This window comes from Bos indicus x Bos taurus, chromosome 10, assembly GCF_003369695.1.
Source record: "Bos indicus x Bos taurus breed Angus x Brahman F1 hybrid chromosome 10, Bos_hybrid_MaternalHap_v2.0, whole genome shotgun sequence".
Classification (NCBI taxonomy): Eukaryota; Metazoa; Chordata; class Mammalia; order Artiodactyla; family Bovidae; genus Bos; species Bos indicus x Bos taurus.
Genome location: NC_040085.1, coordinates 77,671,467 through 77,687,903, shown reverse-complemented (window position 1 = coordinate 77,687,903; position 16,437 = coordinate 77,671,467). Strand labels below are relative to the sequence as shown.

Genomic DNA, 16,437 nt, shown 5'->3' with positions numbered 1-16,437 from the left:
ACTATGAAGTGAGAAATATACAGACCAACAAAATAAAAATCATGTATATACCTAGCATTACAATCTGAAAATTACTGTATAGTAAAAATTCACAAGGAAAGCTATGTAGATATACTTTTAATTGAATTCATTCCTCTGTTTCTTGATTGTGAGAGAGAAGTAGAATTGGGACTAATGGGTTGAAGCTGGCTGTGGATAAGTTTCAATTGGCTACAAAAAAGAAGTTTCTAAAAGTCAAAGTTATCCAAAGTGGGAATGAGGCATGATAACATTCATCATTGGAGGTTATTAAAGCTGAAGCTGGAGAGCACTTGGCAGGAATGTGGCGATTGTACTAATTCCCAAATTCAAACAGGCTGCATCAGATAATCTGGGTAGATGCTAAAAGCAAAGATTTCTGAGCCCAGGAACATAGGGATGTTCTTAGATGTGTATCCTTGATAAGCTACCTAAGAGATTCTTGTTCACAGGGAATGCATCAGACACTTATAAGGAACTGTTCCAATTCAAGAGTCTATAATTTTCCCCATAAGGTAATGGAACCAGCACTGTAACGGTAACAAGGAATCCAGATTCTGTCTTGGTTTGGACCCTGACAAGCTGTGTGATTTCTGAGCACATGACATCATGTCTCTGAGACTCAATTTTCCTGTCTGCAAAATTAAGTGCTACTTATCTTATGGCACTTACAAGGTAGGAATTTGCTCTTCTGATGATGCCCTGGAAGAAACTAATCTTCAAAGTCCCTGGAAAATTCCTTATGACATTCAGATGACGGAGAATTATCCTGGAATGACTGTCTAAGACAGCTGGGCAAGGCCGTGCAAGCTGGCTGGTTGCCTGGAGTTGGCAGGCATTTGGCCCAGGATATGTCTATCACACGCAGGGCAGGTGGGGAGTAGAGAGGGCTGGCAGGCTGGAAGCTGGAAACTCAGAAACCTCCCCATCTTGGCTCCAACCACAATCTCTGAAACCTAGTTAATGTTCAGGAAGGAGGGCCCAAGAAGACTGATCTACTGTCCTGAAAAGTGCCCTTTCTGTGGGCACCTTGCCTGGAAATACCAAGCCTCTGGAAGGTGAGATGGGTTGGCAACTTTGTTTCTTATGAATGAGGCTTCCCTCTCAAAAGCCAATAAGCCTTGGCTTTTAATCTAATATTGGATTCTCTTAATTCCCTATTTTTCTTTCTCTAATTTTCCAGCTATGTTCTCTGAAAATTTGCTAAGCCTCCCCCCTTAGAGCTCTTAATTTTTCACTTTTGAGAAAGAAATTCTATTCTAATGGCTCTTATGTTTGATCTTCTATAAATATACTTATTCCTTACCTTGGTGTATTTACTCCCTGGGATGGCCTTCCTAACTCCAAGACATCTGGTCCCCAGGTGAACCAATGGGCATCCCTTTACTGTCTCCATTTTACCAAGATCTGTGAATTCACCTGTAAGTTCCTGAGAGGTGAAGGAGATGTCTTGATGTTAGCAGGGAAATTTTAAATCAAAATCATAGGGGATGGGGGTGGGTTAGCAATTATCTCAGGCTAAATAAGACTGGCACATAGCTTACAAATGAAGATACAAATGTTAGTACCCAGTCATGTCCCTGGAAGGGATTTCCAGGTGGCTCAGTGGTAAAGAATCCACCTGCCAATGCAGGAGACTCAGGAGACCAGATGATCTCTGGTCAGGAAGATCCCCTGGAGAAGGAAATAGCAATGCACTCCAGTATTCTTGCCTAGGAAACCCCATGGCCAGAGGAGCCTGGCGGGCTATAGTCTGTGAGGCTGCAAAGAGTCAGACACGACTTAGTGACTCAACAACAATATGTCTCTGAAAAACCTCTGCCACTTAGGCTCTGATGACTCCCAAACCCATATGTCTTACAGAAAATGTTCTGCAGAACTTCAGTCCCTCACTTTCAGCTGTCTCCTGGACAATGCCACCTAAATACCCTGGATGGGTCCTCTAGGAATTCACCAGATAAACCTAATTTGTAGGGTAAAAGATCAAGAAATGCCTACCGTCTCTTGTGTAACTGACTCCAATTGATTGGTACCAACACATTAGGAAAATTGTAAATAAATGGACCACAAAGTCTGCTTCAAAAGGGAGTCATCTGAAAAAAGAAATCCACTGAGCTCTGATTTTTTTGTGTCATTGAGTTCCATGGATCCCTTTGATGGCTCTCTGTGAATTCTAGAAAACTGTCTTTATTTTGATGCTCTGCTCTTCTTACAACTATATCTTTCCCTTACCTCTATCCTCATTCTTCCCTAATTCTATTTTTCAAAGTCCATATCCCCCTTTTATTTCAATGTTGTTTTTTCTTTTTTGCAAATATATTCTTGTTCTGGGACCTTCTTCTTATATGTCAATGCCTTCAGTTTGGAGTTTCTCACCCAGACTCACTCATTTGATCCACTACAGATGTATATATCTGCATATTTCTGTGTATCATGTTTATTTATTGGTGTAGATAATAGTTGCTTCTTTTTTTTTTTTAACTTTTTGGATGATTTGGACAAGCTGGTGAAGTTTTCAACTCAGTATAGCTGGACAGCACCGAGATGGGTCTTCCAACAGGGCTACTTCCTGCTGACGAGTACTTTTCTCATCGTTGATTTCCACCAGGCTGCTGAGAAAGTGGTGATCGGTTGTTTCCTAGAGCTCGTGTTAGTGATGGTATCCTGGATGCACTGGGACACACCTGCTCCTCAGTAGCACAGTCTTTGGGAGGAAACTTGCCCTTCTCAGCTTTCACCAGAGGCCCTTTATCATCATGTTATTTGTCTCTTCTCTCCTACTGAAATCACTATTTTCCCAACGGGTTGGTCGCATGTAGGTATGGACAGTTTGTTGTCTAGCAATGGAAGAGAGAAACACTATGCTCGTTAAATCAGTTTCATCATTCTTTTCTGTTGTTACTGTCATTTTAGTTTTTCTTATTTTCTAATTTTTACTGAGGTATAGTTGATTTACAAAGTTGTTCATTTCTGTTGTATAGCAAAGTGATTTGGTTATAGGAATACATATACATACATCTATTCTTAATCTTTACCTTCCAATCTTTAGTAAGGAAAGGGATTCCCATTACAGAAGAGATAAGGCTACTCCCAGCTGTTGCCTCCTGGAGGTGATAAAACTCCAGAAATGTTTGAAAGGGTGTTTGCTGGTTTGTGATGGGAGACTGCTTACTTCACAAAGGGTTAAAAGGCTGGGGGAGTCTGCTGAGCAGGAGAAAAAGGTGATGACTGTTCTGTAGATAAAGCCTCCATTGGCATAGTAATAGAGTGGCCATATATTTGTGGATTTCTACTCGGGTTTGGTATCCAAAAGTCTCAGCAATGTAGATTTTCTCTGTATGTGGCTCTCCACTCTACTACAAGCAATGTTAGGAGAGTGAAGAGGAATAATGATTTCCTGAAATACCATCCCAGGGTTTTCTCTAGAGGTGGGTGGTAGGGGTGAAGAGCTTGGAGCTGCTGTGCTGGTACTAGCTCAGGCTGTGGGTCTGAACATAACGCTCTTGGGATTGACTGCAACTGTGGCTCCATCAAAAGAATTGTAATGGAAATCTTCATTGGTGTAGGCTGAAGTTCTTGGGTACTGGTTGGAGTTGTCGAATGAATTTCCTGTAGTCTAACTGGTAATTATTTATTGTGCCATGACAGGTCCTGGCTGAATGATATGTTTGATACTTTGGACAGGTCGAGTATGAGATTTACCTCCTATCCTGGGGTTTGACTGGCCACCTCAACCCCAGCCTGGGCTGTGCTGGCTGTAAGGGACCTGATCTTACTTGACAGTAGACACTAAGTTAGTGTCTGGTTAAGTGGTGGTGATTCATCAGAAGGTGAGTATGTTAGTAAAATACATTCTAACTCAATAGAATGGTCCACTGACGCTACTAGTGTGAGTCTTCTGAGGACTCCATCATTTAAACAGAGCCGTTTCTTAACTTTCTCCATTGACTAGTGATGGTTTAGGTTGTCTCAGCATTGTTAGTTATGGTTCATCTATAAGCTTTTCAGATTCCTGAATTTTGTGGTCATTATCTCCTACGTTTGAAAGCAACTCTCCATGGATCTCTGCCATAGTGTTGCATCTAGACAGTGAAGCATTATTTCCTCTTTTTTTTTTTTTTTTTACTGGACTATCTTCTCAACGCTGTTTAATCCAAGGATGATGTTTACTTTCCATGTTCGATCATTATACTAATGGCCTCCAATTTTGGGATTACATCTTTAAAAAAATTCCTTTATCATGATTTTTGTGTCATTTCAGAAGAGAAAAGATGTATGTATTCAATCCATCATGTTAACTTGGATTCAATTTTAAATGGATTTTATGCCCCACATCTAGTCACCAAGTCCTATGGATCTTATATTCAACCTTTTCCTCAGATGTCTTGAATCTTACATTCTTTCACAGTGGGCCCTCAAAGCACAGGTCCTGCCACTAACTAGCTGTGTGATCTTGGAAAAGTAATGTCTGCCTTTGAATTTGCAGTTCTTCGATTATAAGATGGAGATACCAATTATTCTCTTATAGGATTTCTGTGAAGATTAAATCAGGTGTGGCTCTAAAGTTGATTTTTCTAAAGTTGTTTCAGCAGAGCTGTGGTGGTGGTTCCTTAGTTTTTGCTTAGACCCCTCTTCTAAAGATCCCCTAAGTAGTCTCAGATTTCCTATCTCTTCCTGCTCCATCTTTCATACACTTCTAATATATAACTATGATTTATCCTCCTATTTTAAAACCTCTGATGGCAGTCCATTATCTTTAGGATAAAATCCACAAGTCAAGGTTTCTTTGTAACCTGTTATTAAGGTTAAATCTAATATCCTTTTAATTCCTGTGGCTGTCCTTCCTGTGCATTCCTCTCCTCAAACATACATGTGAAGTGAAAGTCGCTCAGTCGTATCCGACTCTTTGCGACCCCACGGACTGTAGTCTACCACACTCTTCCGTCCATGGGATTTTCCAGGCAAGGGTACTGGAGTGGGTTGCCATTTCCTTCTCCAGAGGATCTTCCTGACCCAGGGATTGAACATACATAACTGAATCTTAAACTCCAAACACATAAACAAGCTCATCCCTGCTGAGACCTGGCATACTTTTCCTGTATTTGAACCTATGAAAATTTTATTTCCTCCACTTGAAATGACCTTCCCCAGGTCATTTTTTTCCTCTTGAGTAACACTTAGTTCTAAAATTATTTCCTGTGGTAGGTCATTAGGATAATGGCCTCCAATGAATCATGTCTCCCTATGTCAGTGTGACATTGCTACTCCTACAACAGCAGATGGAATTGATTTCTCCATCCTCTTCAATCTAGGCTGGTCTTGTGACTTGCTTCAAAGAATAGACAGTGGTGAACTTGACCTTGTATGAGTTCTGGAGCCTGGGTCTGAAGCCTTTCTGTTTTCATCCTCTCTCTCTTGAAACTCTGGACATCATCAGGCTGTGAAGCAGCCCAGTGTAGCATACCATGGGATACAAGGCAATGTGGCGATGAACAGAAGCCTCAGAAAAGAGAAGGCATTGCTGCCAAGCAAGTGAGTTGAGACCATCATAGACCCTCTAGCCTCAAATGAACCAGTGGATGACTAGGACCACATGGGAAAGACCAGCAGAAGAACTGCCTGGATTGCTAATCACAGAATCATAATTGTGAAAGATGAAAAATCTTTATGGTTTGTGGTAGCTGGTTATACAGCAAAAGATAACTGATATACATCCTCAGTGTGAAAGTGCTGCACTTTATATGCCAGCAAATTTGGAAAACTCAACAGTGGCCACAGGACTGGAAAAGGTCAGTTTTCATTCAAACCCCAAAGAAAGGCAATGCCAAAGAATGCTCAAACTACCGCACAACTGCACTCATCTCACAAGCCAGTAGGAGAAGGCAAGGGCACCCCACTCCAGTACTCTTGCCTGGAAAATCCTATGGATGGAGGAGCCCGGTGGGCTGCAGTCCATGGGGTCGCTAAGAGTCGGGCATGACTGAGCGGCTTCACTTTCACTTTTCACTTTCATGCACTGGAGAAGGAAATGGCAACCCACTCCAGTGTTCTTGCCTGGAGAATCCCAGGGATGGGGAGCCTGGTGGGCTGCCGTCTATGGGGTCGCACAGAGTCGGACACGACTGAAGTGACTTAGCAGCAGCAGCAGCAGCAGAAGCTAGAAAAGTAATACTTAAAATTCTCCAAGCCAGGCTTCAGCAATACGTGAACCGTGAACTTCCAGATGTTCAAGCTGGTTTTAGAAAAGGCAGAGGAACTAGAGATCAAATTGCCAACATCCGCTGGATCATCGAAAAAGCAAGAGAGTTCCAGAAAAACATCTATTCCTGCTTTATTGACTATGCCAAAGCCTTTGACTGTGTGGATCACAATAAACTGGAAAATTCTGAAAGAGATGGGAATACCAGACCACCTGACTGGCCTCTTGAGAAATCTGTATGCAGGTCAGGGAGCAACAGTTAGAACTGGACATGGAACAACAGACTGGTTCCAAATAGGAAAAGGAGTACATCAAGGCTGTATATTGTAACCCTGCTTATTTAACTTCTATGCAGAGTACATCATGAGAAACGCTGGGCTGGAGGAAGCACAAGCTGGAATCAAGATTGCCGGGAGAAATATCAATAACCTAAGATATGCAGATGACACCACCCTTAGGGCAGAAAGTGAAGAGGAACTAAAAAGCCTCTTGATGAAGGTGAAAGAGGAGAGTGAAAAAGTTGGCTTAGAGCTCAACATTCAGAAAACTAAGATCATGGCATCTGGTCCCATCACTTCATGGCAAATAGATAGGGAAACAGTGGAAACAGTGTCAGACTTTATTTTTGGGGGCTCCAAAATCACTGCAGATGGTGATAGTAGCCATGAAATTAAAAGACGCTTACTCCTTGGAAGGAAAGTTATGACCAACCTAGACAGCATAGTAAAAAGCAGAGACATTACTTTGCCAACAAAGGTCCATCTAGTTAAGGCTATGGTTTTTCCAGTGGTCATGTATCGATGTGAGAGTTGGACTATAAAGAAAGCTGAGCGCCGAAGAATTGATGCTTTTGAACTGTGGTGTTGGAGAAGACTCTTGAGAGTCCCTTGGACTGCAAGGAGATCCAACCAGTCCATTCTGAAGGAGATCAGTCCTGAGTGTTCACTGGAAGGACTGATGTTGAAGCTGAAACTCCAATACTTTGGCCACCTGATGTGAAGAGCTGACTCATTGGAAAAGACCCTATGCTGGGAAAGATTGAGGGCAGGAGGAGAAGGGGACAACAGAGGATGGGATGGTTGGATGGCATCACCGACTCGATGGACACAGGTTTGGGTGAACTCTGGGAGTTGGTGATGGACAGGGAGGCCTGGCGTGCTGTGATTCATGGGGTCGCAAAGAGTGGACACAACTGAGCGACTGAACTGAAGTGAACTGATACATCCTTAGGGAAATGTCCTAGATATACTCAAGGAAAACTCATGATTCTCTCCTCTGGGCTTTGTGGGTAATCTTCTATAATAGCACATAGCTCATATAACTATTGGTCTACCTGTATCTGTTTCTCTCACTAGATTAAAAATTTTCAAAAGCAGAGATGAAGTTTTTATTCACCATCACATCTCCCATGCCCACCCTAGTGCATGGTACAGAGGAACCATGTGCATTTATTGCCCAGGTCACAGACTCACCATTTCCTGAAATGCTTTCATCTGCTCTCTGGAACATATGCTCAAAAACATGGTAAGATTTTTTTTTATATCCTTAGCCTTTTCAGTTAATATTTCCTATATCTTGCTCTTACCCAATAGCCCTGCTTCCCTGTAGCCCTCTTAGGTGGTGGCTATCTTCCCTGCCCCATGCCTGTTATTCTATAGGGTTTGAAGATAGGTAAGCAATCTCTGTTTCTTATGGTTTCATTCAGTCTTCAATCCCTCCCTCTTCTCAAAAGAACACTTAGCTTTTACTCTCTTGACATCGGATTAAATCACCTGTAGCCCTCGCTGTGACAGTCACATACTGATTCGTGGGTCCTTGTGTCTCATTCTATATAAAGACTTACAAGTACCCTCTCTAACACTCCTCAGAAGTGATTTCAATATCTGGAGAGCTCACTCTTCCAAAATCACGACCTCCTAGTTCCTTGACTCCCACCCTATCTCAGTCACTTATTCCCATGGTCATACCTTCCATCTTGTCATCACCAATTGACTGCAACCTCTACAACCTCAGTTTCAGATATTCTACTATCCAATCACCATCTCTTATATTTCTGGCTCTCTTTCTCACACCTCCAGCTCCAAAACTCCTTTGCCATTGGAACCTAGAAATTTATTGTAATCATTACTCTTCACTGTTCTTTACCATCTTATTCTCACTTTTCCCCTTACTCAGTTAAAATTTAATGGTCAATCATTTTAGTTATTCTCTTGCCTCTCTTTGATTTATCACACTCTGATGCTTGCTATAGTCTTTTAAGGACTTCTAATGAAGTCTAATTTTCTACTTGATACATGCTCAAACTCAAGGGAGTTGAATGTGGCTGGAGAAAGATTTGCCTCTCTTTAAATTCACAAATATTAATAACAATCAAGAGGGTCCCTAATGCTACCTAGGAGTCAAAACTCTGTTTCCCTCGTCCAATCCCTTTACTCCCCTAAATGACTATTTCATAACTTCTAATCTCTCCCCAATCCTCTAACATCTCTACCTTTTTTGCTTCCATTATTACTAAGAACATTTAAACAATTATTTGTACCCTTGTGTATTTGCTATGCCTCCCCTCCTCTTCCTATGAATACCCTGTATATGTTTTTGGCTAAAGCTACCCACGTACTGGTGCATCACATTCAATCCCTTACCTTCTTGTGGAAATCACTCCTTGAATTTTCCCTCTTTCCCCTGCACTATTTTTCCTCTTTATTGAATCATTCCCATCATCATACAAACATACTGTGACTTTCATATTAATTTAAAAACCTACATATCCTAATCTCATTTCCCTATTTAGATATTACTTGCACTTTTCCCTGTTATGAAAAACTCCTACAAAGGTTAAAAAACTCGATTCACTCTCTTCCCATTCTGACTTGAACTCCCTCCAATAAGACTTTTTGCTCTCAATGCTTCATAGAACATGAACCTACCAAGGTCAGCAGTGGAGCCAATGCTACTAAATTCAGTGGTTGATTCTCAGTTTTTATTTGAGTATCAGCTACATTTCATATAGTAGATCAAATCTACTCTTGCTGGAAATACTTGCTAGAAAATTTGGCTTCAAAGAAAACATATTTTCCTAATATTCCTCACCTCCAACTGTGCTTTCTCCGTTTATTTTGATTTCTTCTTTTCTGCATGACTAGATTCTGTATACTAGTGTATACCAAGTTTCGGGACTCAGACTATGTTTTCTATCTGTGCTCACTCCCTTGGTGAGCTCATTAATCCCATGGCTTTAAATACCATCCATATGCCAATGACTTATGTCTCAGCTCAGTCTCTCCCTTAAAAAGCTACATCCACAAACCCAAGTGCCTACTTGTTATTTCCAGTTGAATGTATAATAGGTCCCCAAAATTTAGTATGTCTAAAAATGAAGTTTTTGCAAAATCAGACATGCAGATCAATGGAACAAGTTAGAAAGTCCAGAAATAAACATACAATTAATCTCAAAGGAGGCAAAAATATACAATGAAGAAAAGACAGTCTCTTTAATGTGTGATGCTGGGGAAACTAGACATCTACATATAAAAGAATGAAATTAGAACATTCTCTAACATCATAAACTCAAAATGGATTAAAGACCTAAAGGTAAGATCAAATACTATAGAAACTCCTAGAGGAAAACATAGGCAGGGCAGTCTTTGACATAAATCACCACAATATCTTTTTGGATCTGTCTTCTAAAGTAATGGGAATAAAAATGAAAATAAACAAATGGGACCTAATTAAACTTAAAAGTTTTTGCACAGCAAAGGAAACCATAACACAACTAAAAAACAACTTACAGAATGGGAGAAAATATTTGCCAATGGTGCGACCAACAAGGGATTAATTTTCAAAATATACAATCAGCTCAATATTAAAAAAAATCCAATCAACAATCAAACTCCTCAGAGTAAGCAGAAAGAAACAGAGTGATCCTACTGAAATATAAGTCAGAGCATGTCACTCATGCTCAAAGTCCTCCAGGCGTCCTAGGACCTAGAGGCTACAAGATTTAGCTCACTATTATCACTCTGACTTCATCTCTATTATCCTTTCTTCCCTTCGCTGTACTGCATTTTTCCTTTTCGGCTGTGCCATGCAGCTTACAGAATCTTAGCTCCCTGACCAGAAGCTGAACCCATGCCCCCTGCAGTGGAAGCTTGGAATCCTAATCAGCGGATCACCAGGGACATTTCATTCTTCACTCTGCTGTAGCTCCCTCTTCTTAGTTCCTCAAGACTCCAGGAACATACTAACTTTGGAGTTTTAGCTCTGGCTTTTGGGAATGCTTTTTCCCACAACATCCACATAATTCAACCCCTCATCTCCTTCCATCTTTACTCAAATGTAACCTACTCAGGAAGTCCTTGCTTGGCCACTGGTCCCAGATTTTTAACACTCCTATCCCCCTCTTCATACTTAATTTTTGTCCTTGGTCTTTCTCACTACTGAAATTCTAAAAACTTTCCTTATTATTTTGCTGTCTCCTCCACTAGAATATAAATTCCATGAGAGCAGAAATTTTCATCTATTCAATTACTTCTAAATTCCCAGTGCCAATAATGCTTAGAAAATAGTAAATACTCAGTAAATATTTGTTGAATGAATGAGAACACATATTGAAAGAAGAACCAGATGGAACATCATCTACAAATAAAAATAAAACAATTGAAATATCTAAAAACTAGATTAAGGGTAAAATTATTTTTCAAAGGACAACAGAATGTCAACAAAAGAGGTGTATGCCACGGTTCATCTCATGAAACTAGCTTACTTCACTCTGTATAATAGGCTCCAGTTTCATCCACCTCACTAGAACTGATTCAAATGTGTTCTTTTTAATGGCTGAGTAATACTCCATTGTGTATATGTACCACAGCTTTCTTATCCATTCATCTGCTGATGGACATCTAGGTTGCTTCCACGTCCTGGCTATTATAAACAGTGCTGTGATGAACATTGGGGTACACATGTCTCCTTAAATTATGGTTTCCTCAGTGTGTATGCCCAGCAGTGGGCTGCTGGATCATAAGGCAGTTCTATTTCTAGGTTTTAAGGAATCGCCACACTGTTCTCCATAGTGGCTGTACTAGTTTGCATTCCCACCAACAGCGTAAGAGGGTTCCCTTTTCTCCACACCCTCTCCAGCATTAATTGCTTGTAGACTTTTGAAACTAGTATAAATTTGGTAACAAAACCAGCAAGGAGGGTAAGTAAGAAAAACAACAGACCAATCTTGCCCACGAAAATAGATAGACATCCTAAACAAGAGTTTATCAAGTAAAATCCAGAAAAGTATGAAAAATATATTATGGCCAATATTAGGGCATAATTCCATTTATATAAATTTCAAAATTAGAGAACACTAAGAATACAAGCATTATTCATTATCCAAATCCACTTGGTGCTTGAGTTCAGACAGTGACAGTCTAAATAATCAGTTGGCATATTTGTGGATACTTCAACTGAGTGTATTTCTTTTTTAAAGTAACGTATAGTATGAAGACTTTTCTGGTGTGCTGTTTTATGCACCTTGACCTATGATTAGATTTGTGTCATCACCACCGACCCAGTCAGAATGCAGAACTGTTCTATGGAATTCATGGAATTCCATCATACTCCCAGTCCTTCTCAACTAGTGAGCCACTCTCCATCACTATAGGTTTTGTGCTTTTTTGGTTTGTTTATATTTTAGAATGTCCTATAAGTGGAATACCATAGTATGTAATCTTTTGAGACTGACTTTTTTCCATTCAGACAAATAACTTCAAGATCCATCCAAGTTGGTGCATATCTTAGTAGCCCACTCCTTTTCATTGCTGGATTTGGATGCACCACAGTCTGTTTATTCATTCACTCACTGAAAGGCATCTGGGTTGTTTCCAGTCTGGAGATCATTAATAAAGCCATTATGAATACTGACAAGTTTTTGTCTGAATACAAGTTTTCATTTTTCTTGGATAAGTGCCTAGGGATTGCTGGGTCATATGGTAAGCATATACTTAACTTTATAAGAAACTTTCAGAATAGCTGCATCATTTTATCTTCCCACCAACAGTACACAAGAGTTCCAGTTGCTCCAAAAACTCACCACCACTTGGTATTGTCAGGATTTTTATTTAGCCATTCTTAGGTATGCAGTAGATACTTAGTCCTTTTGGTTCCCCCAGATTGGAAAGCAAACAGCCAGATTTTAATAGTTAGGGAGTTATCTAAAATTTTATTTTAATTTACTTGGTTACTTGTTTGGATAGTAAAGGATACACCCATATGTGGAAAGATTGTGAAGAAGAGCAACAATATGTTTAGTATAGAAGTAGATAGTGGTTTCTCCAATGGAAAGGGAGGTAGATGCCATCCACTATGCTCTCCAGGGTCTCTAAGATACCTATTATGCATTATTTATGAAGCGCCATGGTGGTATAGGTGGTACATGTGACAGTTCTATTCTTGAAACTATACCCATGTGTTTGATAGATTTTACAATTAACAATTTTTAAAGAGATATTTGAGCACACAAAACACACAAACCCCGAAGTAATGCAGAAAAACTTACAACCACTTCTTTTGGAAGTTCAAGTACAATCAATTAGAACACTTAAAGGCATTTTGTAGAAGAACATAAGACTTTCTTAAAGCTTATTTAAATATAAAATAATTTCTTTAATACTATATGTTTGTATACATCCCATAGGGCAAATGGCTAGCTTATTAATGAGCTTATTTCTTTCCAGAAGCCTCAACCATAGGCTGGTCAGACCATTCTTTTTCAATATTATTACTTACTGATGATATTAATGACTTGACAAAGAGTAGCTTCTTCCTAGAAACCAGGACGAGAACTTGACTTTATGTAAGAAGCACACTGAACATATTATGCTTGTCATTCACAAATTATTAGGCGCCTCCCAGGTCACAGTCAAGGCTACACAACACTTCAGCAATCTTTCCTTGTTGCCATCAATACCTTGTAAGAAGAACATTTACCTGTGACAACACTGGGGATTTTGGAGAGAAAGCTCTTCACTGTTCTGACGGGCACACCCCCTGTCTTGTCATCTTGCATCTTTGTAATGATGTCTTCAATCTGAAAGAGATTAAAGAAAGGAAGTGTTATTGCATCTCACAAAGTAATAGTAAATGGTACTTTTATAAACAGCCAAAATGTGGGAACATGGACGCCAACAAGAGATACCAGGAAAGGCCTCTGCTGTGTCAATAAACATAGCAGCAGGATCTGCTTTGGGTCCTGTGCTGGGGATGCAGAGGCCGGGGGGTTATATATAAAGAGCAAAAAGCATGATCTGTAAGAACAAGGCCGTGCCCCCAGTTCAGTAAGGTAGGGAGAAAAGAAATTCTTGATGGGATCCAACGTGTAATTCAGTATGTATGTGATGAAGTTCCTCCTCTTTCCCAGACTGGATTTATATATAATTTGAATCACATGAAATTGCCATATTCAACCTAAAGAAAAGGAAATTTCCTCTAATATATTAACACACAGCTGTTTGGAAGTATAGGCAGGGCCGCCTTTGGGACCAGAGAAGAATCCAGCCACAGTGGCACAGGAGAAAAAGTATCCAAATCAAGACATGGAAAGTGCTGATCTGGAGAAGTTGGAGGACAAGTCTCAAGGTTGTGAGTGGTGGTGTGAAGGGGGTTGCCTCAAGCCAAGAACAGGATCCTCTCCTTTTGGACTAGGGAAGACCACGCTATCAGGAGAAAGGCCATGGTGGGCTATGGCCTGGAGCCAGGTGAAATTGTATTGATGAAACCAGATACTGTGTACATATACTGAAAAAAGAACAGAGAGAGGAGATGGATGACCAAGAATACAGGTGTCTAACTTGGAAAACCAATCTGTAGCTGAGAATTTACAAGGCATGTAATTCCCTGGGCTGAAATCTTCAGAATAGGATGGAGAGCAACCTGTAACAAGGACATAGATCTTTTTGTTTGTCCAGTGGTAGGGGAGGGCAACTGGGAAAGAAGAGAAGATAGTGTTTAGCTTTATCACTTATTTTGTTCTAAGCAACAGAATGTAGTTGAAACACCAGGATGGATTCTCTGAGTACTTCCATATAAGTCACATAATTTTAAGTCTAGGAATTTAAAGCTGTAGTTCAGCTAGTCTAATGTACTAGCATAGCAATTCGTGGGTGAGTTTCTCAAGGTCACATGACTAACAACTTATTTGCAAGAAACAGATAACTTGATAGAGACAAAGTTAGGATAAGACATAATGTAATAATAACATACAATAGCCAAAATATATTTTGACTTTATTATGTAGTACTCTTCTAAGTACTAGACACATATTATCCTATTCCATTCCCCTGAGTACTCCACAACTTCAATTCCACTATTATCCTCATTCTTAGATAAAGAAATTGAGATTTGGTGAGATGTATCAATCTGGCTAGACTAAGCTAAGTTGCGGTAACAAATAACTCTCAAAATCACAATGGTTTAATATAACCAATTTTTTCTCTCTAGTGCTACAAGTCTATTAGAGGTCAAAAGGGGGACTGTGCTCATTGCAGTTTCTTTGGGACCCAGGCTGATGGAGCAGCCATCATCTTGAATGTTGCTGGTCATTGTGTTAGAGGGACAAGAGAGAATTCTGAAGATTCTTGCATGAGTTATTACATGCTATAGCCCAGACGTTAATATAATAATGTCACAGCTCTTTGGACAAAATGAGTCACCACCCAACCACAAAGGAGACAGTCTTTTGGGTGCCAGGAAGGGAGGGGAGCTGACCACCTGTGAGTAGCATCAGTGACCACCTTAGAGGTTAAACCACCTTCCCAAGGTCACACAGGTACCCGGTGGTAGCCCTGAACTTGAATCCAGCTGCACACCCCAGAGATCAGGCTTCTGACCCCTGGGATGCTCCGTCACCCACTAAGAGTCTCAGAAAACAATCCAAACAAGGAGACCATTCTCCCCTGGATATTCCTTGATTTCCCTGAGAAGGACTGACAGTGAGAAAGAACTTAAGCTCCTGGTCCCTTAGGCAGTGGTTGAATATATAACACCAGGAAAAAGGGTCCTTCTCTGAAGACCTGTATTCTGTATCAGGAGGATTTTCATCCATAGTCTTATTCATAGTCTCAGCTAGGGCCCCACCTTCTGTCCTATAAACTCAACCCAGTGATTCAAAGTAGTTTGAGTATTTACTACTTATTGATAGTCCATGAGAGTTATTCCTAGAAAAGTGATTGTATTTTCAAAATAATCTATGCTTTTGGCTTAGTGTGCTATGTGAAACCAGAAGTATCAGTTACATCATTGCTTTTATGGCTTGAAAATTACTCGGAATTAGAGGAAAGCCAATATTTCAATTCAATTAGACCTCTGACTTGACACTAATTGGTAAAAGTTCCATTTTAGTGATATGGACTGGATTTAAAGACTGGCAGAGGTCATCTCCATGATTCTTTTTTCTTCTGCTCTGTGTAGTGGCTTTATCACACCATTGAATCTTAAAAGGACTTATTTACTAAAGAAGAAGATCCATCTTCTTATGGTGGCCCACCATGTACCATGGGTTAGATCACTCATCAGAGATGACAGGACAATCACCTTCAGTGACCAGAAAGGGGATAGTGTTCCAGTAATAGTTTATAACATCGGAGGTGTAGAATAATGTTTCATTGGTCCCTAGTTCCTAATTCCTTCACAGTATTAATGTAAACCCAGATCCTTACCCTGGCTTCATGATGGGCTAAAAGTCTGCTTCTTTACGTTGGGGCTTAGCCATGTGACTTGCATGGCTAATGTAATGTTACTGACTGTGATATGAGCAGAGACTTTCAATATACCCGGATGGTGATGCTCACCCTCCTCCCTTACCCTCCTGCATCAGATGGTGGTTGTTCCAAGGAAGGTGAGAGACATCCAGAGCAGAAGGGATGCAACACATAGCTAGATCAAAGATCGTGTGAGACAGTGGTCCAGCTTCCCTGTGGTTAGACGTCAGCTGAGCTGTAGACTTGTTAGTGAAAAGTACATGCTTATTGTGTGCCACTGAGTCTGGAGTGACTTACTACGCAGGGAAGTTGTGGCTATTGCTGACTGATACGTAGAGCTCTGGGGAAAACATGCATTTTCAAAATTGGTGAAGCCATACAAATACCTGGTAACAAGAATCAATAAATTTTAGAGGTGTAGTATCCTAGAATCCAAACCTTTTAAACAATGTAGAAATTCCACCTACACTATTCATT

General features: G+C 40.3%; 1 protein-coding gene across 10 annotated transcripts in view; it reads right to left on the bottom strand.

Moving 5' to 3' along the window:
* RGS6 (regulator of G protein signaling 6) overlaps positions 1-16,437 on the bottom strand; it is a 609,909-nt gene that overhangs the window by 179,236 nt on the left and 414,236 nt on the right. For all 10 annotated transcript variants that reach the window (XM_027552323.1, XM_027552324.1, XM_027552322.1 and 7 more), the window contains one exon: positions 13,193-13,292. In XM_027552323.1, coding sequence (XP_027408124.1) covers positions 13,193-13,292 — 100 coding nt within the window. The remainder of the gene's footprint in view (positions 1-13,192; positions 13,293-16,437) is intronic.